General features: G+C 70.4%; 3 protein-coding genes across 8 annotated transcripts; 1 reads left to right on the top strand and 2 right to left on the bottom strand.

Annotated features, from left to right (window-relative positions):
- Positions 1–684: 684 nt before the first annotated feature.
- On the bottom strand, positions 685–7,957 carry LOC130143194 (basic proline-rich protein-like). 5 transcript variants are annotated; one of them, XR_008819680.1, is made up of 11 exons: positions 7,804–7,957; positions 7,190–7,294; positions 6,837–6,918; positions 6,080–6,236; positions 5,617–5,782; positions 5,059–5,139; positions 4,877–4,955; positions 4,363–4,470; positions 3,577–4,045; positions 871–1,806; positions 685–829 (listed from the first exon to the last, which is right to left on the bottom strand). XR_008819680.1 is itself a non-coding variant. In XM_056325844.1 (10 exons), exons 8-10 carry the CDS (start codon positions 4,373–4,375, stop codon positions 930–932), a joined length of 1,359 nt encoding a protein of 452 aa, XP_056181819.1. In that variant the 5' UTR covers positions 4,376–4,470; positions 4,877–4,955; positions 5,059–5,139; positions 5,617–5,782; positions 6,080–6,236; positions 6,837–6,918; positions 7,190–7,294; positions 7,804–7,957; the 3' UTR covers positions 803–929. The 5 variants fall into 5 exon arrangements, 1 of the variants encoding a protein (XP_056181819.1); XR_008819682.1 differs by lacking the exon at positions 5,059–5,139; XR_008819681.1 differs by lacking the exon at positions 6,837–6,918.
- A 2,773-nt stretch (positions 7,958–10,730) lies between these two features.
- On the top strand, positions 10,731–12,961 carry EMP3 (epithelial membrane protein 3). 2 transcript variants are annotated; one of them, XM_056325843.1, is made up of 5 exons: positions 10,731–10,809; positions 10,916–11,001; positions 11,274–11,376; positions 11,907–12,047; positions 12,816–12,961. In XM_056325843.1, the coding sequence occupies exons 2-5, from the start codon at positions 10,924–10,926 to the stop codon at positions 12,959–12,961; spliced, it is 468 nt and encodes a 155-aa protein (XP_056181818.1). In that variant the 5' UTR covers positions 10,731–10,809; positions 10,916–10,923. The 2 variants fall into 2 exon arrangements, with proteins under 2 accessions (XP_056181818.1, XP_056181817.1); XM_056325842.1 differs by lacking the exon at positions 12,816–12,961 and adding an exon at positions 12,605–12,761.
- Positions 12,962–13,425: 464 nt separating this feature from the next.
- Positions 13,426–18,762, bottom strand: TMEM143 (transmembrane protein 143). Its single transcript, XM_056325838.1, is given in 9 exon segments — positions 13,426–14,024; positions 14,477–14,642; positions 15,201–15,480; positions 15,956–16,086; positions 16,584–16,778; positions 17,095–17,199; positions 17,468–17,502; positions 17,505–17,683; positions 18,708–18,762. Coding segments are annotated over 8 exon segments (1,674 nt in total). The 5' UTR covers positions 17,668–17,683; positions 18,708–18,762.
- Between the last annotated feature and the right edge of the window lie 635 nt (positions 18,763–19,397).

The following is a 19,397-nucleotide window of genomic DNA, read 5'->3' as shown; positions in this document are numbered from 1 at the left end:
GGGGCGGGGGGTGGGGGGGGGGGGAAGGGAGGGGAGGGGAGGGCAGGGCAAAGCCGGACACCTGGGTCCCTTCTCCCCTCCCCCACCTTTGGGGGAACTGGGCGGGGTTGGGGGAAGGGGAGGGGGGTGGGCAGGGTAAGGGCGCGTCCCCTCTGCGCCCCCCTCCCCGCTTTTAAAGGCTGATAAAGTGGGGGCGTGGCCGGGGAGAGGCTCCGCCCATTTTGTGCCCCCTCCCACTGGACTGACCCACCCCGCTCGGAACCCCCCCCACGTGTCCAGCGTCCTCGTGCACCCTATTGCCCCCCCCCGGCGTGTGGCCGCCCCCCCCTGCCGCGACCCTCACACATAGACCCAGCGGCGCCTTTAAGAAGCAGAAACTCCCTTTAATGACACCGCAGCCCCCCCGCCCTCCCCCCCCCCCCCATTTAAGGCTGCGCGGACCCTTTAAGGCGCGCCCCCCCCCCCCCCCCGCTGGCCCCGGGGGAGTGGGTGGGGCTGGAGACCCCCGTGTTGGCTGGATCCTGCCCCACAGAGGGTCCACTACCCCTTTAGGGGTCAGATCCTGCCCTGGGGGGGATCCATGACCCCCATGAAGGCCAGATCCTGCCCCACAGGGGTCCATAACCCCCTTAGGGGCCCGATCCTGCCCCACAGAGTGTCCATGACCCCTACCAGGGCCTAATCTTGCCCCCCGAGAGGCTCCACGACCCCCTTAGGGGCCAGATCCTGCCCTGGGGGGGGGGCTCCAGGACCCCTGGGGGGCCGGATCCTGCCCTGGGGGGGAGCTCCAGGACCCTCTGTGGGGGATTCACGACCCCCTGGGGGGCCCGATCCTGCCCCACAGAGGCTCCACGACCCCCTGGGGGGCCCTGTGCCCACCTCTGGGCCCCGATGCGGCCAGGGGGTGCCCCCCGCCCCCCACCCCCCCCTCACGCCCTGAGCAGCACCAACCGGCCAGTCTGCACCAGGTCGACACCATAGGCCAGCAGGTTGATGGCGGTGAGCAGCGCCACCAGCACCCACCGATCCCAGGGGCAGGTGGGGCCGCAGCCCCCTGGGCGCCGCGGCTGGCCCCCCATCTCCTCACGGAAGCTGTAGAGGGGCCAGAGGACGGCGGCAGCGCCGTAGGCCAGGACCCCCGCCGCCGCGTAGGCCCCCAGCGCCCGGCGGGTGGCCACGGGGTCCTGCCCCAGCCGCAGCCCCCCCACCCCCAAAGGCAGCCCCCCACCAGCAGTGCCCCCAGCGCGAAGGAGGTGCAGTAGATGCCCAGGCACCAGCGCCAGGCCGGGGGGCCCGAGCCCGCGCCCTGCTCGGCTGCCAGCCCCAGCAGCAGCAGGGCCAGCATGGTCTCGGCCACCTTCAGCAGACCCGGCGGTGTGGCCAGCAGCGGGGCACTCTGCCCGGGCCGGGCACGGTCCCGCGCCACCTCGGCAGCGTAGGCCAGGGCGGCCAGGCAGGAGGCGGCGGTGGCGGCGGCTCGCAGCGCATGGGGCCTCGTGCCGGCGTCGCGCCCGTCGTGGCGGCGCAGGTGGCCCAGGCCCCAGATGGTGGCGGCGGCGGCGCAAGCGATGGTAGCGGCGGCAGCGTAGGCCAGCGGCAGGTCGCGGCGGGGGTGGTGGGCGGCCCAGGGCATCGGCGGCGAGGAGGAGAAGGGTGAGGATGAAGCAGAGGGCCCAGGCGGCCACACAGCCGTCGCCCTCACCTGGGAGCCAGGGGCCGGCGGCTGCCGCCGTGCTGAAGGCCAGGCAGCAGCTCAGCGCCTGCGCACAACGCAGCAGGGACGGCGGGCGGCAGGCTGGCATGGGGCTGTGGGGAGAGGGGGCGTTAGGGGTCTGGGGGGATTCAGGGGGCTGGGGGGTCAGGGGGGCTGCGGGGAGAGGGGGCGTTAGGGGGCTGGGGAAGATGGGGGCAGGGAGGGGTGTTAGGGGCTGTGGGGGGCAGGGGTGGTTAGGAGGCTGGGGGGGCTGTGGGGGGGGAGGGAGCTGGGGGGGTCAGGGGGGCTGCGGGGAGAGGGGGGTTAGGGGGCTGGGAGGGGCTGGGGTGTGTGTCAGGGCACTGGGGGGGTCAGGGGGGCTGCAGGGAGGGGGGGTCAGGGGGCTGGGGGTCAGGGGGGCTGCAGGGAGAGGGGCGTCAGGGGGACTGGGGGTTGGGAGAGGTCAGGGGACAGGGGGCGAGGGGGTCCGGGTGGTTCAGGGGGTTGTAGGGGCAGGGATGGCTGGGTCAGGGGGTGTAAGGGCAGGGATGGAGGGGTAAAGGGGGTGTAAGGGCAGGAGTGGGTGTAAGGGCAAGGATGAGTGTGTAAGGGGGTGTAACAGCAGGGATGGGGGTTTAAAGGGGGTGTAAGGGCAGGGAGGGGGGTAAGGGCAGTGTAAGGGGGGTATAAGGGCAGGGAGGGGGGGTGTGAAGGCAAGGAGGAGTGTGCAAGGTGGGGTAAGGGGGTGTAAGGGGAGTGTAAGTGGGTGTAAGGGCAGGAATGGGTGTATAACGAGAGTGTAAGGGCAGGGATGAGGGTGTAAGGGGGGGTGTAAGGGCAGGGATGGGATGTAAGGGGGGTGTAAGGGCAGGGATGGGATGTAAGGGGGGTGTAAGGGCAGGGATGGGATGTAAGGGGGGTGTAAGGGCAGGGATGGGATGTAAGGGGGGTGTAAGGGCAGTGATAGGGGTGTAAGGGGGGTGTAAGGGCAGTGATAGGGGTGTAAGGGGGGTGTAAGGGCAGGGATGGGGGCTGTCAGGGCAAGGGTCAGTGTGCAAGGGGGTGTGAGGGGGGTGTAGGGGCACAGAGGGGTGTGCAAGGGGTGTGCAAGGGGGTGAATGGGCACCTGGTGTGTAAGGGGGGTGTCAGGGCAGGGGATGGGTGTGTAAGGGTAGTGACAGGCGTGCAAGGGGCGTGCAAGGGCAGGGGTGGGGCTGGGAGGGCAAGGGCGAGCGTGTAACGGGGGTGTAAGGGTAGGGATGGGTGTGCACGGGGGGTCCGGGGGGGTTCCTGCGGCATCAAGGTACCCCCAGACATAGTTGAAGGGGGGTCCTGGGGGGGGACTTGGGTGTCAAGGGACCCCCACCCACAGTTGAAGGGGGTTCCTGGGGGGGACGACTGGGGCATCAAGGGACCCCCACCCATAGTTGGGGAGTCCTGGGGGGGACAGGACTCAGGTGTCAAGGGACCCCCACCCATAGTTGGGGGATAGTCCTGGTGACACATCCAGGTGTCCGGGAGGGGGACCCCCACCACCCCACCCATAGTTGTGGGGTGCCAGGGCAGGGACCCCGGCGTCCAGCCCCCCTGGGGAGGGATGGGCGCGGTCAGGGCTATGCCCATATAAGGCCTGGAGACTATCCCGCCCCACCCCCCCATATCCTGGAGGGGGTCGCCCCGCCCCCACCCGGGCGCTGGCTGCATCCTGGGGGGGGGGGGAGGGGCAGGCGTGGCGGTGCCCCCCACCCATAGTTGGGGTGTGCCAGGGTGGGGGACCGGGAAAGGTTGTTTTTTGGGGTTTTTTTTTTGGGGGGGGGCACCCCGGGTCCTCAGGATCCCACACATCGCCCCCCGCCCCCCAAACCCAGGACCGCGGTACTCACCCGAGCGGGTTCGGGTCTTTCCGGGCGGATTCGGAACCCTTCGGGTGGGGTTGGGTCTCACCGGGGTGGGGTCTCTTGGGGTTCAGGACCTTTCGGGTGGGCTCGGGTCTCTCCGGGATGGTTCGGGTGTCTCCGGAGGTCGGGGTCCCTCCGGGTTCAGGACCTTTCGGGTGGGCTCGGGTCCCTGCGGGATGGTTCGGGTCTTTCCGGAGTTCGGGTCCCGCCGGGTTCAGGTCCCTTCGGGCGTGTTCGGGTCCCTCCCGTTCGGCTCCTTCCGGACGCGTTCGGGTCTCTCCGGACGGGACGGTCCCGGCTCGGGTCTCTCCGGGCGGTGTCCGGCGGGGCGGGGGCGGGGCAGGGGAGTGGGCGTGGCCGTGGCGTGACGTTAGGGGGTCTCGGGGTGACGTCAGGGGATCCCCGGGAGTGGGGTGTGCTGGGGGGGGGAGGGGAGGGGAGCCCTGGGGTGTGCCTGGGGGGGACACACGGAGGGGTCATGGGGGGACACTGAGCGGTCACGGGGGGGGCCGCCCACGTGTGTCCCCAGGCCGGGCGGTGGCGAGGGGGGGGGGATAACACGGGTGAGGGATGGGCAGCGCCCCCTCCCCTCCCCCAGCTCCTCTTGGGCCGTTTCAGGCTGTTTTGGGAAGTTTCGCCGTTGCCGGGGCAACGCAACCGCGACGGCCCAAATATTTGGTTTCTGTGACAACCGGCGGGGGGGGGGGGGGGGGGGGCAGACATGGGTGGGGGACACACGGGTGGGGGGGGGGTGGAGCACGGCCCGGACACCTGGGACCCCCATGGGGGAGCATGTCAGGGCTCCGGGGGGTCCTGGGCCCCACCCAAGTCCAGCCAGAGGCTCTGGGGGGTGGGGGGGGCCCCCTCGCGGCTCAGCACCTGGGGGGGGGGAGGGGGGTTATGGAGGGATCCCTCCACCCATGGACCCAGGTGTCCGGGACCCCCACCCATGGACCAGGGACCTCCACCCAGGCATCCAGGACCCCACATCCATGGCCCTGGGACCCCCACCCATGGCCCCAGGTGTCTGAGACCCCTCACCCATGGGCCTGGGACCCTGACCCATGAGCCAAGGACCCCCACCCACAGACCCAGGCATCTTGGACCCCCCACCCGTGGCCCTGGGACCCCCACCCAGGGACCAGAGACCCTCACCAATGGCCCTGGGACCCCCACCCATGGACCCAGGCATCCAAGACCCCCCCCACACGGACCAAGGACCCCCACCCATGGACCCAGACATCTGGGACCCCCCACCCACAGACCCCAGCGTGTGGCCCCCCACCTCCCGCAGGGCACGCTCGCGCAGCTCGCCGTGGGTCAGGGGTCTCTCCTCCTCCTCCTCACACACAGCCGGGTCCTCCCTGGGGGCAGGGTGGGGGGGCACCCATGGGGCTGCAGCCAGGAACACACACACCACGCCCCCCACAGCCGGGGGGGGACCACCCAGGGGGTCTGGGGGCTCACCTGGGGCTGGGGGGCTGGGGGGGGGGTGGGGCGGCCCCCCCAGGGCTGAGCTGCTGCTGTGTCCTCGGCCCCTGCTGGGACCTGTGGGGGGTGAGGTGGGGCAGCAGGGACCCTGCAGCCCCCCAGAACCCCAGGGTCCCAGTGCCCCCCCAGGACCCCCAAATCCCCTCCAGGGCCCCAAATCGCCACCCCAAGACCCCCCTGTTGCCCCCAGCATCCCCCAAAGCTCCCAAGGCCCCCCAGTTGCCCCCCATGATGACCCCAGGTCCCCAACTGCCCCCCCCCTAGGCCCCAGTTGCCCCTCAAGGCCCCCAGTTGCCCCCCCAACGTCACCAACTGACCCTCCAATTACTCCTCAGGGTCCCAAATCGCCCCTCCCCCCCACCCCTAGTTGCCCCCCAGTATGCCACTCAGCACCCCCAGTTGCCCCCCAGGGTGACCCCAGACCCCCAGTTACACCCCAGGCCCCTCAGCTGCCCCCCAGTATGCCACTCAGCACCCCCAGTTGCCCCCCAGGGTGACCCCAGGCCCCCAGTTGCCCCCCAGCCCCCCCATCACCTGGGGGGGGGTGTCCCTGCTCAGCAGCAGCAGCTGGGTAACCCGGTCCTCCAGACGCTGCAGCTGTGCCGCAGCGGGTCGGGGTCAAGGTCAGGGTCGGGGTCAAGGTCAGAGGCAGGGGTCACTTCCTGCCCCTGGTCCAGCTGGGCCAGCAGCGCCGCCACGCCTGCGGGCAGGATGCCTGGGTGTCATCCCCCCACCAAACCTGCCCCCCCCCCAAACCTGCCCCCCCCCAAAACCTGGGTGCCCCCTGAAATCACAGGGGGGTGTCTCCCCAGTTCCTGAGCCCCCCCCCCAACCCCTGGGTGCCCCCCCAAACCTGCCCCCTCAACCCGTGGGTGCCCCCTCCAAGCCCTGGGTCCCCCAAAATATTGGGATTCTGCCTCCAAGATATCAGAATCCCCCCAGATATGGGGGTCCCCCCAGGTGTTGGGGCCCCCCCGGGGTGTTGAGACCTCCGTACCGTCCTCTAGGACCCCCAGCAGGTTCCTCCATGCTGGGCCCGATCCTGCAGCTCGCGGGTCTCCTGGGCAGCGGCCGCCTGTGCCTCCTCCAGTGCCGCCAACTCAGGGTCCCCCAGGGCCCCCCCCCAGCTCCTCCACCGCCACCACTGCCTGCAGCTGCGGAGGGGGGTCAGGGGGTCCTGGGGGGCTCTGGGGGGGAATTGGGGGGGTAGAGGTGTCCCTAGGGGGGGTACTGGGGGTCTCTGGGGGAATTACTGGGGTCCCGAGAGTGTTACTAGTGTCCTTGGGGGGATACTGGGGGGGTGCTGGAGTCCCTGGGGGGATACTGGGGGGATACTGGGGTCCCTGGGGGGCTCGTGGTGGTATCAAGGGGATATTGGGGTTCGTGGAGGGTATTGGGGGTCCTGGTAGGGATATTAGGGGTCCCAAGTTGGGTATGAGTGGGCTCTAGGGGGTCCTGGGGTCCCAGAGGGGGTATTGGAGGATCCTGGAGGGCTCTGGGGTGTTATTGGGGTCCTGGGGAGATATTGTGGTCCCTGGAAGGTACTGGGGGTCCAGGGGGGTCTCGGGGGTTCCTGGGGGGGTTATTGGGGGTCCTTGGGGGCTTGGAGGGGTATCAGGGGGTCCCTGGAGGTCCCAGGGTGGGGTATGAGGGGGCTCTAGGAGGTACTGGGGGTCAAGGAGGGTTATCAAGGGGACCCAGGATGGGTCTCGGGGGGGGGGGGGGGGGGGCAGGGGGTGTCCCAGGGGTCCCACCTGCTCCAGGCGCTGGCGCAGCCGCTGCAGCTGCCGGTGCTGTTCCGCCACAGCAGGAAGCGGGAGAAGGTCTGCGCCTCCCCTGCACCCCCACACCACTGTGACTCCCAGGACCCCCACAGCCCCCACACCCCGGACCCCCCCCGCAGCCCCCACACACACCCCAGCCCCCCCCGCAGCACCACCCTCCCACCACCACAAGGACCCACCCCGCAGCCCCCCACCTCCACCCCCGCACCCCCCAGGGACTCCCCCACAGCCCTCTACCCCCACTCCCCCCACCCCCCCAGGATCCCCCTGAGCCCCCCTTCCCAGGACCCCCTGCAGCCCCCACCCACCAGCCCCCCCCTCACCGTCTACCCAGGCATCCTCCGCTGGGGTCTCCAGCCCCTCCCCCATCCCATCGGGGGGAAGCTCAGGGGGTTCGGGGGGGGGGCAGGAATCCGGGGGGGGCCGTGCTGAGGGGGTACACTCATCAGCCAGGCCAGGGGGCACCCTGGGGTCTGGGGGGGGCACCCAGGGGTTGGGTGGGGGGGCGGAAAGCACACCCCGAGGGGTCCGGGGGGATCACCCAGGGATCGGGGGGGGGCACGCAGGGGTCCAGGGCAGTAACCCAAGATGGGGGGCCACCCGGGGAGGGGAGCACCCAGGGACCTGGTGGGGGGGGGTCACCCAGGTCTGAGGGGGGCACCCAGGGGTCCCAGGGGAGAGGGGGCACCTGGAGGGCTCAGGGGTGTCATCCAGGGACCTCGGGGGGGGCACCCCGGGGTCGGGGGGGGGCACCCAGGGGTCACCCAGGTCTGGGGGAGGGCACCCAGGGGTCCTGAAGAGAGCACCTAGGGGTCTGGAGGGGGGCGGACAGACACCCAGAGGTCCGGGGGGGGCACCCAGGGATCACCCAGGTCCAGGGGGGGCACCCAGGGGTTGGGGGGGTCACCGGGTGGTACCTGGGGGGGATGGGGTGTACCTGGGGGGGGCCGGGGTCTCTCCTTGGCCGCCATGAAGAGTCGCAGTCGCCGCTGCTGGGCCCGCAGCCGCCCCCCTGCTGCCCCCTCCCTCCGCACCGCCAGCGCTCGCTGCTGCGCCCCCCCCGGCGCCCCCCCCGGCCCCTTGCACCCCCTGCATCGGTCAGGGGTCAGGGGTCAGAGGTCAGGGGGTACCACCTGCCGGTCAGGGCTGGGGGCACTGCGGGGGCGGGGGGGTCAAGGGGTACCCAGGGGGTTGGGGGGGGCGGCACTCGGGGGTCTGGGGGGAACCCGGGGGGGTCAGGGGGGCCAGGGGGTCCCAAGGGAGGTCCCAGGGCAAGTCAGGGGGGTCAGGTGATCCCAGGGAATCCCAGGGGAATCATGGGGGTCCCAGAGGTCCCAGGGGGGTCAGGGAGTCCCAGGGGAGTCATGAGGGTCCCAGGGGATCCCACAGGATTCCAGGGGGGTCAGGTGGTCCTGGGGGGGTTGGGGGGGGCCTCAGGGGTCCCAGGGGGTGCCAGGGGATCCCAGAGGAATCATGAGGGTCCCAGGGGGGGCAGGGGGAGTTATGAGGGTCCCAGGGGATCCCAGGGGAGTCAGGTGGTCCTGGGGGGTTGGGAGGGCCGCAGGGTTCCCAGGGGTCCCAGCGGGGGTCAGGGGACCACAGGGATCCTTGCCTGTGGCTCCGGGCAGCCGCCATCTGCGCCTGGACCGACTCGATCTCCCGCTGAGTCTCCTCCAGCTCCTGCGGCCAATCAGAGCCCTGCGTCAAACCCGCGTCAGCACGGGATCCCCCTCCCAGCCAATGAGAGCCTTGTGTCACACCCACGTCAGCGTGGGATCCCCCTCCCAGCCAATCAGAGCCCTGTGTCACACCCTCCTCAGCATGGGATCCCCCTCCCGGCCAATCAGATCCCCCCCCATTCCACCGGGGTCACTGTGGGATCCCCCTCCCAGGGGGATGCAGGGGGATCCTGGGGAGTGGCGGGATGCAGGTGTAGGGGTTGTCTGGGGATCCTGGGATCAGGGGATCCTGATGTGGGGGATCCTGGTGCAGGGAGATCCCAGCATGGGGGATCCAGGGCACGGGGGGATCCTGGGTGCAGGGGGATCCCGGGTGCAGGGGGATCCCGGGTTCTGAGGGGATCTGGGGTACAGGGGGATCGAGTGGATCCTGGCGCGGGGATTGGGCTCACCCAGGTGCGGAGCCGCAGGAGCTGCTGCAGGTGCCGCCGCTCCCCCCGCAGCCGCTCCAGATCCTGGCGCAGCGCAGAGACCCGGCCCAGGGACCCCCCCAGCGCCGCCCCCGCCTGCGAGGCTGTCAGCGGGGGGGCAGGGGGGCAGGGACCCCCCCAGGGACCCTCCCACCTGACACCCCCCACCTGACATCCCCCTGCAGGGACCCTCCCAGCAGGGGCAGGGACCCCAGGGACACCCCCCCCCGGCACCCCCCCCACCAGAGACACCCCCAGCGCTACCCCCCCCTGCGGGCCCGTCATCGGGGGGAGGGCAGGATCCCCCCCAGGGACCACCCCCCCGGCCCCCTCCCCACCTCAGTGACCCCAGGGACGCCCCCCAAGGACCACCCCCCCCAGGAACCCCCCTCAACCCAGCACCCCCGGCCCCCCAGGGACTCCCAGACCCGGGCACCCCATGGACACCTCCGAGACACACCCCCCCCAGCATGCTCCCCCCCGGGACCCCCCCCCCCCAGGACCTGGGATGCCCTGAGGGAAACCCCACCCATGGGACCACCCCCTCACCCGCTGCAACTGATCCTCCAGCGCCAGCAGCCGCTTCGCTGCGTCCCCCATCTGGGGGGGGAGGGGGGAGTCAGGACCCCCCGGGACCCTCCCCACCCGGGGGGCCCACCGGGGGGCTGCCCCGCGGAGCGCTCCCGCCCCACGGAGACCCCACCCCCGGCCCACAGAGACCCATGTCCCATGGAGCGCCCCTGCCCCCCCGCCCCACAGCCCCCCACAGCCTCCCCTCAAGCCCCACATCCCTCCCCCTGCCACCCAGCACCCCTACATCCCCCCCACCCCACAGCCCCTCATATCGCCCCCAGCCCCACATCCCCCCGCCCGGTACCTCTGTGCGCCGCAGGTTCGGGGCTGGCGCGGGTTTGTTGGTAGCAACCGGCGTCAGGGAGGGGGCAGGGGGGGAGGGGGGAGGGGGCGAGGGGCGGAGGGGGAAGGGGCGGAGGTGAAGGGGGGCTGCCCTACACTCCCACAGCACTCCACAAGGGCCCCCTCAGCCCCTCAGTGCCCCCCAACTGCTCCCAGCCCCCACAGCCCCCTCGCATGCCCCCACCCCCCCGCACCGATCATGTGACCCGGGGTGGGGCTTCTGTCACGTGACACCGGTCCCATTACCATAGTGATGGAAAGGGGCGGGACCATGCCTCGTGGGGGTGGGGGGGAGCTGTCCATCATGGGAATCAGCCAATCAGAGGCTGGGTGGAGCCCTGGTTTGCAGCCAATCAGGGGTGGGGCGTGGCCCTGGGGTGCTGGATCTCAGCAGATTTGGACCAATCAGGGAAGAGGGGGCAGTTTCCCCCCCGGCCCTTCTGCAGCCAATCAGGTGCCGCACTTCACTCCCCCCCCCCCCCCCCCCCTCCAACCTAACCAGCCAATGGGGGCCACCATGGCAGTTGGGCACCTAAGAATCTGACCAATCAGGGGCTCCTAAAGTTCTCAGCCAATCAGGGGCTACAAAAGTTCTGAGTTAATCAGGGTGAAGATCTGGGGGAGGGGGGGTGTTTGTGTGCCCATAGCTCAAGGCAGGAGCCAATGGGATGTGGGATCCAGTGGATGCTGGGCTTAGCCAATCAGCAGCCAGAATTTGGGAGGGGTGGGGGCGGGACCCAGGCGTCCAGGCCCCATAGGGGTGGGGTGGGGTCTGGGTGGGGGAGGGGGGGCAGGGGTGGGGCGGGGGAGGGAGGGACCGGAACGACTGGGTCCTGTCCGGGGTGTAACGGATCCAGTGCCCAGCTGCAGGGGCCAGAGGTGGGGGGCTGGGAGGGGGGGTGGAGGGTGGGGGGGCTGAGGAGGGGGCTGGGGGGTGGGTCTTCTTATCCCTCCCCCACTCGGTCGCATCCCCCCCCCCCCCCAGCTCCCGCCATGAGCTTCCTCCTGTTTGCCGTTACTGCTCTCCACGTCCTCGTCCTCGTCCTCCTCTTCGTCGCCACCCTAGACAAGGTAGGACCCCATAACCTGCCCCATAGCCTGCCCCACAGCGGGGGGGCCGGGCAGCCTGCCCCATATCGTGCCCCACAGCGGGGGGGCCGGGCAGCCTGCCCCATAACCTGCCCCACAGCAGGGGGGCCGGGTGTCTGGGACCCATAGTGTGCCCCCCTCCCAGCATCTGGGGCGCTGGGGGGTTGGGTGGTCCGGGCATGTGGGGCACCCTGGTACATGGGCCCCAGGGGTGCAGGCCCCATAGCACACCCCACCCTCCCCACCCCCCCCAGGCATGGTGGGTGCTGCCGGATGAGGAGACAGTGAACCTGTGGTACGACTGCGTCTTGCAGAACAGCACCCGCAGCTGGGTCTGCGCCAGCGTCGCTGACAGCCGTGAGGCGCCGTGGGGCACGGCGGGGTGTGGGGGGGCATGGGGGGCACAGGGGGCGTGGGGGGGCACACAAGGCATGGGAGGCACATGGGGCCTGGGGGGCACACGGGGCACATGGGGCATTGGGGGCACACAGAGCATTGGGGGCACGCGGGGTGTGGGGGGCACATGGGGCATGAGGGACACATGGAGCATGGAGGTTACACGGCGTGTGGGGGGCACAGGGGGCATGGGGGGCACACGGGGCATTGGTGGCACACAGGGCATGGGGGGTACCCAGGGCATGAGGGGCATATGGGGCGTGGGGGGCACACGGGGCATGAGGGGCACATGGGGCGTGGGGGGCACATGGGGCATGGGGGGCACACGGGGCATGAGGGGCACATGGGGCGTGGGGGGCATCTGGCACCCATGGGTGCCATGGGTGTGGGGTACAGGCACACACAGGTACAGGGGTGCGTGGGGCAGGCGGTGTGGGGCAGGGCGATGTGTGGTGCATGTGCCGCGGGGTGCTGACGGCCGTGCCCCCCAGCGTGGCTGCGGGCGGTGCAGGGGCTGATGGTGGCGGCCCTGCTCCTCTCCAGTGCTGCCTTCGCGCTCTTCGTGTGGCAGCTGCACACGGGGCCCCGCGGGCGCCTCTTCTCCGCCTCGGGGGGCACCCAGCTCCTGGCAGGTCAGTGGGTGCCCCCCATGCCCCCCCCCCTCCAATTCCTGCCCCCCCAGGTGCCCCCTCCCAGACACCAGGGTGCCCCTGAACCCCTGGGGGCCCCTCCAAAAAAACTGGGTCCCCTCAGACCCCTGGGTGCCCTGCCCGGGCACATGGGTGCCCCCCCGTCTCTGGGTAACCCCCCAAACTCCTGTGTCCCATGGGTGGGGGGTCTCCAGGGTCCCCCGCCAAACCCCCAGGTCCCCTCCCCAAAAACTTGGGTCCCATGGGTGGGGGGGATCTCCTGAACCCCTGGGTGCCTCCCCCCGGACCCCTATGTCCCATGGGGGGAGTGTCCTTGTTCCCCCCCAGACCCCTGGGTGCCCCCCTGGACCCCTGGGTGCTCCCTTCTGACCCCTGGGTGATCCCCTAGACCCCTGTGCCTCCTCCCCAAAAACTTGGCTCCCATGGGTGGGTGCCCCCTGGGTGGGGTGGAGGTGGTGGGGGGAAGGGGGACATCCAGCTGCCGGGTGCCCCTCCTCCCCCCCCCCCCCCAGCGCCCCCTAACGGCCGGGTGATGCCAGGGCTGGCGGTGCTGGTGGCAGCGGCGCTGTACGCGGCGTGGGGGGGGCGACCCCCCGGGGGCCGCTTCGGCCACTGCTTTGTGCTGGCCTGGCTCTGCGTCCCACTCGCCCTGGCCAGCGGTGTCACCTACATCCACCTGCGCAAGCGGGAGTGACCCCGCCCACTGCCACGCCTGCCGACACACCCGCCGCACCCCCCACCCTGCCACAGCCCCTGCTGCTGCCCTGCTGCCCGCCTCGCCGCACCCAACTGGGGCAACGACACAACTGCTGGTATCACCAATGGTGTCAGTGTGGCCAGTGATGTCATCAATAGGACCAACGTGGCTGATGGCATCACTGATGGTGTCAACGTAGCCAGTGATGTCATCAACAGGACCAGCGTGGCCAATGGTGTCAGTGTGGCCAGTGACATCATCAACCAGACCAACATGGCCGATGGTGTTGCCAGTGGTGTCAATGTGGCCAATGATGTCATCAACCAGACCAACATGGGCAGTGACATCAGCAGCAGGACCAACATGGCCGATGACATCGCCAATGGTGTCAGCGTGGCCAGTGGTGCCATCAACAGGACCAACATGGCTAATGGTGTCAATGTGGCCAGTGACATCATCAACCAGATCAACGTGGCTGCTGGCATCACCAATGGTGTCAACATGGCCAGTGACATCATCAGCGGAACCAACATGGCCGACAGCATCGCCAGTGACATCACCAACGGCACCAGCATGGCCGATGGCATCGCCACTGACACCACCAAAGCCATGGCCGTGCCTGGCCCCACCCCCACATGATGTCATCACAGCACAGGCATGACGTCACGGGTTGGGTGTGACATCACAGGCTGGGTGTGACAACAGGGGCTGGTCCCCACCCCTGCTGGGAGGAATAAAAGCCGGATGCTTGAGGCACTGTGGGTAATGGTAGGGGGTGTCGGGGCTACCCCAGGGCATTGTGGGTAATGGGGTGCCCCAGGGCATTGTGGGTAGCAGGGCTGCCCCGGGGCACTGTGGGTAGCAGATGCGGAGCCAGGCATAGCTGGGACCCGCTTTATTGCCCCCTGCCACAGCAGGCCAGGGGGCACCGGGCTCAGGGGGGGCCGGGGGGTGCTCCCCCAGGCCGGGGTCCTCCCCCAGGGCCCGCAGGCGCTGGCAGGCCCTGCGGGCAGGGAAGGCCAGGGCCAGGCCGAAGCGGTGCTGCAGCCAGGCCTCCACTTCGGCCTGCAGCCGCGCCTCCACCGGCGACAGCGACGCTGACACCGCCTCCAACGCCGACGCCGACTCCAACTGCATCGATGCCACCGCCACCTTGGCCTTTGCAGCCTCCGCAGCCTCCCCTATGGCCATCGCCGCCACCGGGGCCTGTGCCGGTGCCACAGCCTGTGCTTTGGCCTCCATCACAGCCTGGGCCTGGGGGCCTGAGGGAGGGGGGGGGTCTGGGGGGTCCGGGGGGTCCAGCAGCGGCTGTCACCCATTGCACCCAGCACCCCCCAGCTCTGGGGTGGCCCCATGGTTCCCCTATGGCCCCCCACAGCCCCTCCACGGCTCCCCATAGCCCCCCACAGCCCCCTATGCCCCCCCCCCATGGCTCCCCATAGCCCATAGAGCCCCCTCCAGTCCCCCATGACTCTCTGTAGACCCCCACAGCCCCTCACAGCACCCTATGGCCCCCCCCCAGCTCCCCATAGCCCCCTATGGCCCCCCCCCCCAGCCCCCCCCCAGCTCCCCATAGCCCCCCACAACACCCCACGGTCCCCTATGCCCCCCCAGCTCCCCACAGACCCTCACAGCCCCCCAGCCCCCTCCCACTCATATTTCCCCTAATACCCCCATGTCCCCCACATCCCCCACGCCCCCTGCCCCCCCGCACCGCGGCAGCGTGGCAAGAAGGTGTGGGCCAGCAGCGCCTCCTTGGTGGCCTCATCCTGCGCCCGCCGGCTGAGCGCTGCCAGCAGCTCCCCGTGCTGCGCCGTGCCCCGCCGGTACCGGCTGCGCGCCAGCTCCAGCGCCGCCACCTCCCGCCGCCGCGCAAACGCCTGCGGGGGCCACGTGATTGTGTGTGATCGTGTGGCCTCGCACACGCATCACATGTGCATCACGCCCCCCAGCGCACCCTTGCACGCCCTTGCACACGCCTCGTGCCCTCAGACACCCTCCCGTGTGCATTGCGTGTGCATTGCGTGCCCCCACACACCCTCACACGTGCCTCACGTGCCCTCATGCACCATCATGTGTGCATCACGTGTGCCTCATGCCTCACGTGCCCTCACATGCCCTTGCACACGCTCACACATGCCTCACATGCCGTCATGCACCATCACATGTGCCTCATGTGTGCCTCACCCCCACAGAAGCCCCCCATCCCCCCCGGGTCCGCCCCCCCCCCCATCCCCCCCCCCCTTCCCCCCCCCGCCCCTGTGTCCCTCCTCTCCCCGCCTTCCCCCCCCCCAACCCTTAGGTCCCCCCACCTGTCTTCCTACTTCACCCCCTCACACCTCTTCTCCCCCCCACCCCCGTGTCCCTCCCCCCCCCCCTTTCCCCCTGCCCCCAACCCCTGGGTCCCCCATAAACCCCAGAGGTCCCCCCCTGCCCACCTTGGCTCCCCGGAAGGCAACAGCGGCCCCCAGCCCCAGCAGGAGCCCAGTGGCCCCCACCTTGAGGTCGGCCATGAGCCCCAGGCCCAGGTTGAGGAAGAGGAAGGTGGCCCAGGCTGCCAGCCCCAGGTGCAGCCGCGCCCGCGTCAGCCCGGGGGTCCGCACGCGCCCCCGCGCCAGTAGCAGCTCCAGCGCGTCTAGTGGCACCGCGCGGAACGATGCCAGCTCCAGCGCCCCGGCACGCGGCCGTGCCACCAGCACCACACGGCGAAAGAACCGCCTGCGGCCGGGGTGGGGTGGGGCAAAGCTGGCACCCCCAGACTCAAATCCAGCACCCCCAGACCCAAATCCGGCACCCCCAGACCCAAATCCAGCACACCCAGAATGCCCAGCCCTGAATCCACAGACCTGGCACCCCCAGCCCCAGCCCTGGCACCCCCAGACCCAAATCCACAGACTTGGCACCCACACACCCAGACATGGCACCCCCAGACCCAAATCCAGCACCCCCAGACCCAAATCCACAGACCCGGCACCCCCAGACCCAAATCCAGCACCCCCAGACCCAAATCCACAGACCCAGACCCAAATCCCCCAGTATGCCCCTCCCCCCCATTATGGGTCCCCCCATTTTGAGCTCCCCCATTATGGGACACCCAGCCCCATGGGCCCCCTATTATGCCCCCCCCCCAGCCCTCTGGGACCCTAGTTATGGAACCCCCAGCCCCATGCCCGCCCCCCCCTCCCCGACTGGCCTTTGGGGGGGCACGGGGGGGCGGCCATAGCGCCAGCGGCGGGGGGCGGGGGCGGTGTCAGGGAGGGGTCCCACACACTGCCCCAGTGCCCAGAACTGGATCTCCTCGTACTCCTCCAGCTTCACCGACACCTGGAGGGGCGGGAGAGTGTGGGGCTGGGGGGGGGGCTAGAGGGCACGGGGCGTCATGGGGGGCTGGGGGGGAGATGGGGAGGCATGGGGGGCTGGGGGACAAGGGGGCATGGTGGGTTGGGGAAGTCTATGGAGTGACTATGGGGGGCTGTGGGGAGTTGCGGGGGCTGTGGTATGGGTGGGCATAGGGGGCCATAGGGGGTTGGGGGGGCTCTCTGGGGGGCTATGGGCAGTTGGGAATGACGACACGCACCCAGCACCCTTTGCTCCCAGGGGTGTAGCACCCACCCGTGGGGTCCAGGGTGGGTTGGGGTGCAGCACCCCTCCTGGACCCTCACTCTGACCCCCATGGAGCCCCCAGCCCCAGCCCCAGCCCAGCCCCCCAACTCCCTCATAGCCCGGCTCCCATCCCTTCATAGCCCCCCCATGGCCCCCCCGGCCCTGTTCCCAGCCCCCCATAGCCCTCCATGGCCCCCCAGCCCCCTGCCCTCACCCACCTGCACCTCGTCCTGTGGATGCTGCACCAGGAGGGCAAAGGCGATGGCGGCCTCGGGCAGGCGCTGGAAGTTGGCCTCCGCCAGCAGTGGGGCCAGCGCAGCCACCACACGCCGCTCCCGCTGGCCCCCCGGGGCGCCCCCCACGCGCCCCACAGCCATCGTGTCCCGGTCGGGGTCAATGGGGCCATACAGCGCCTGGGGGGGACAGGGCTGCTGCCCCATGGCACGCAGGGGCACCCACAGCACCCAGGGGTACCCCATGGCACCCCAACTCTGCCCCCACGGCACCCAGCTCTGCCCCACGGCACCCGGGGGTACCCCATGGCACCCCAACTCTGCCCCACAGCACCCCCTACCCTGGTTTTGGGGTACCTGGAGGAGCAGGTTGCGGGGACAGGGGGTTGGGGGGCAGTTGGGGGGCAGTGGGAGGGCAGGTTGGGGGTGCAGGGTAGGGGATACCTGCAGGTGCAGGGGGGGGAAGTGGGGGGGCAGGGGGGGCAGAGGGGGGTACCTGCAGGTGCAGGTGCAGCCGGTGGTACCGCGGGTGCAGCGCTTGGTCCAGGCGGGCAGTGAAGGCCAGGAAGGCCGCGCGGGCCGGGCCAGAGGGGTGGAACTCCTGGGGTCATGGGGTCAAGGGTAGTGTGTCCCCCTGTCGCCCCACGACCCCCCCCTTGACCCCATGTGTCCCCCACATCCCCATGTGTCCCCGTGATGCCTGTGTCCCCCCCTGTCCCCCCCACAGCCCCCTGTCTCCCAGGTCCCCTCCATGTCCCCACATCCTCCCATGGGTCCCCACAGCCCCTTGTGCATCCCCATGGCCCCCTGCGCCCCCACATCCCCCGTGTCCCCATGCGTCCCCCTGCCCCCCCGTCCCCCCATGTCACCGTCAGCAGGACGTGCTGCAGCTGCTCCCGGGACAGGGGATGAAGCTGTCCCTGAACTGCTGCTCCCACCCCGGTGGCACCTCAGGGTGACGCCGACCCCGCGCCCGTGTCACTGCCGCCACCAGCGACGCCATCGAGGTGGCCGAGGCCACCGGCGAGGCCACTGGCAAGGCCAGCGCCTCCCGCGTGGCACGCAGCATGCTGTGACACACGCGCCTGGTGGCGATGGGGGGGGTCACCAGGCAGCCGTGTGTCCCCGCCTGTCGCACACGCGTGTGCACGCAGCAGGGCCCACAGCGCGGGCAGCAGGCCGTACGGGTGCAGCGGGTGCTGTGGGTGCAGCAGGTGTAGCGGGTGCAATGCAGGCTGCAGTGGGTGCTGTGCAGGGTGCAGCAGATGCAATGGGTGCATTGGGTGCAATGCAGGGTACAGCGGGTGCAATGCAGGCTGCAGTGGGTGCTGTGCAGGGTGCAGTGGGTACAGTGGGTGCAGTGGGTGCAATGCAGGCTGCAGTGGGTGCTGTGCAGGGTGCAGCAGGTGCAATGGGTGCAGTGGGTGCAATGCAGGCTGCAACAGGTGCTGTGCAGGGCACACTGGAGTGCAATGCAGGGTGCACTGTGTGCACTGGGGTGCAACAGGTGCCATGCAGGGTGCACTGGGGCGCAATGCAGGGAGCAGTGGGTGCAACACAAGCTGCAGGGGTGCAGTAGAAGGTGCAGCAGGTGCAACGCGGGGTGCACTGGGTACAATGCGGGGGTAGAGAAATTGCAATGTGGGAGACAACACCAGGGGCTCTGGGTGCATCGGAGTGCAGGCTGTGGTGCACCGTGGGTGCAATGTTGCATGCACCGGGTGCGATGCAGGGTGCAAGGGGGGGGTGCACGCAGTGGGTGCGATGCAGGGTGCATTGGGTGCAATTTCGGGTGCACGGGGTGGAGGGGGTGCTGGGGGGCATGCTGTGGGTACAGGGGAGCGCACTGGGGGTTCGGGGGTGCAATGCAGGGTACAGGTGGGGTGTGCAGTGGGGGTTCGGAGGGTTCAGGGAGGGGGGAGGGGGATTTCAGGGGTGCAATGCAGGGTGCAAGTGGGGGTTCAGGGAGGGGGTGCGGGGGGGTGCAATGCAGGGTGCAGGTGGGGGGTGCGGGTGGAGCTGGGGGGGTTCAGGGGGGGTTTGGGCGGGGGGGGTGGGGGTGTGCGGGGGGGTGCGCAGGCTGCCCGGCCCCGCTCCGCTGCCCCTGACCTGCGGCCGCCGCTGACATTGACATTGACGCTGCGCACGCGCGCGCTCAGCCCCGCCCCCCGCGCGCGCCTGCGCCGGACGGGAACGCGCGAGGGGCGGGGAGAGCGCGCGCGCGGGCCCCTCCTTGCCGCAAGGGCGGGAAGCGAAAGGGCGGGAAGGGAAAGGGCGGGAAAGTGGCGCTGAGGGAGCGCGAGTGGCTCCGGCGGTGGGTGGGGACGGGGGGCCTCGGCTGGGGGTCCCCTCAGGGCCCCTCAGCCCCAGTGGGTCCCCTTATCCCCGGGGGTGTCCCCTCAGCCCCGAGTTCCTGCCATGGGGGTCCTGTCAGCCCCATGGGTCCCCTCAGCCCTGGGGGTCTCTCAGCCTGTCCCTTCAGCCCAGGGTGCCATGGCAGCGGCTCGCCTCCTCCCCTGGGCCGTGGGCTTTCACTGCAGCAGGGGTCCCAGCCCCTGGGGAAGAGTCCCTCTGGTCCCCGTCACCCTCTGGTCCCTGTCACCTGGCCGCCAGCCCAGCACCCTGCCACTGCTCCATGACTGAAGGCAGGAGCCGTCTGCTGGGCTGATGGATGGGCTCGCTGGCCCGTGCTGCCTGTCCCCTGCCACGCTCCCCGCCTGGCCGCTGCTGCCCAGGGCCAGGCAGCACCCGGAGCCAGCCTCATTACCCCCTAAGGAGCTGCGGGGCGCAGAGCCTGCA

The sequence above is a fragment of the Falco biarmicus genome (genome assembly GCF_023638135.1).
Source record: "Falco biarmicus isolate bFalBia1 chromosome 5 unlocalized genomic scaffold, bFalBia1.pri SUPER_5_unloc_1, whole genome shotgun sequence".
Lineage (NCBI taxonomy): Eukaryota > Metazoa > Chordata > Aves > Falconiformes > Falconidae > Falco > Falco biarmicus.
This window is presented reverse-complemented; position numbering and strand designations above follow the sequence as displayed.

Coding starts and splice junctions, on each gene's coding strand:
- EMP3 (XM_056325842.1), top strand. CDS start 10,924: ATGAGCTTCCTCCTGTTTGCCGTTACTGCTCTCCACGTCCTCGTCCTC. Junction 11,002..11,273: donor TCGTCGCCACCCTAGACAAG/GTAGGACCCCAT, acceptor CACCCCCCCCAG/GCATGGTGGGTGCTGCCGGA. Junction 12,048..12,604: donor GGGCACCCAGCTCCTGGCAG/GTCAGTGGGTGC, acceptor GGGTGATGCCAG/GGCTGGCGGTGCTGGTGGCA.
- LOC130143194 (XM_056325844.1), bottom strand. Junction 1,807..3,576: donor AAAGACCCGAACCCGCTCGG/GTGAGTACCGCG, acceptor CTCTCCCCACAG/CCCCATGCCAGCCTGCCGCC.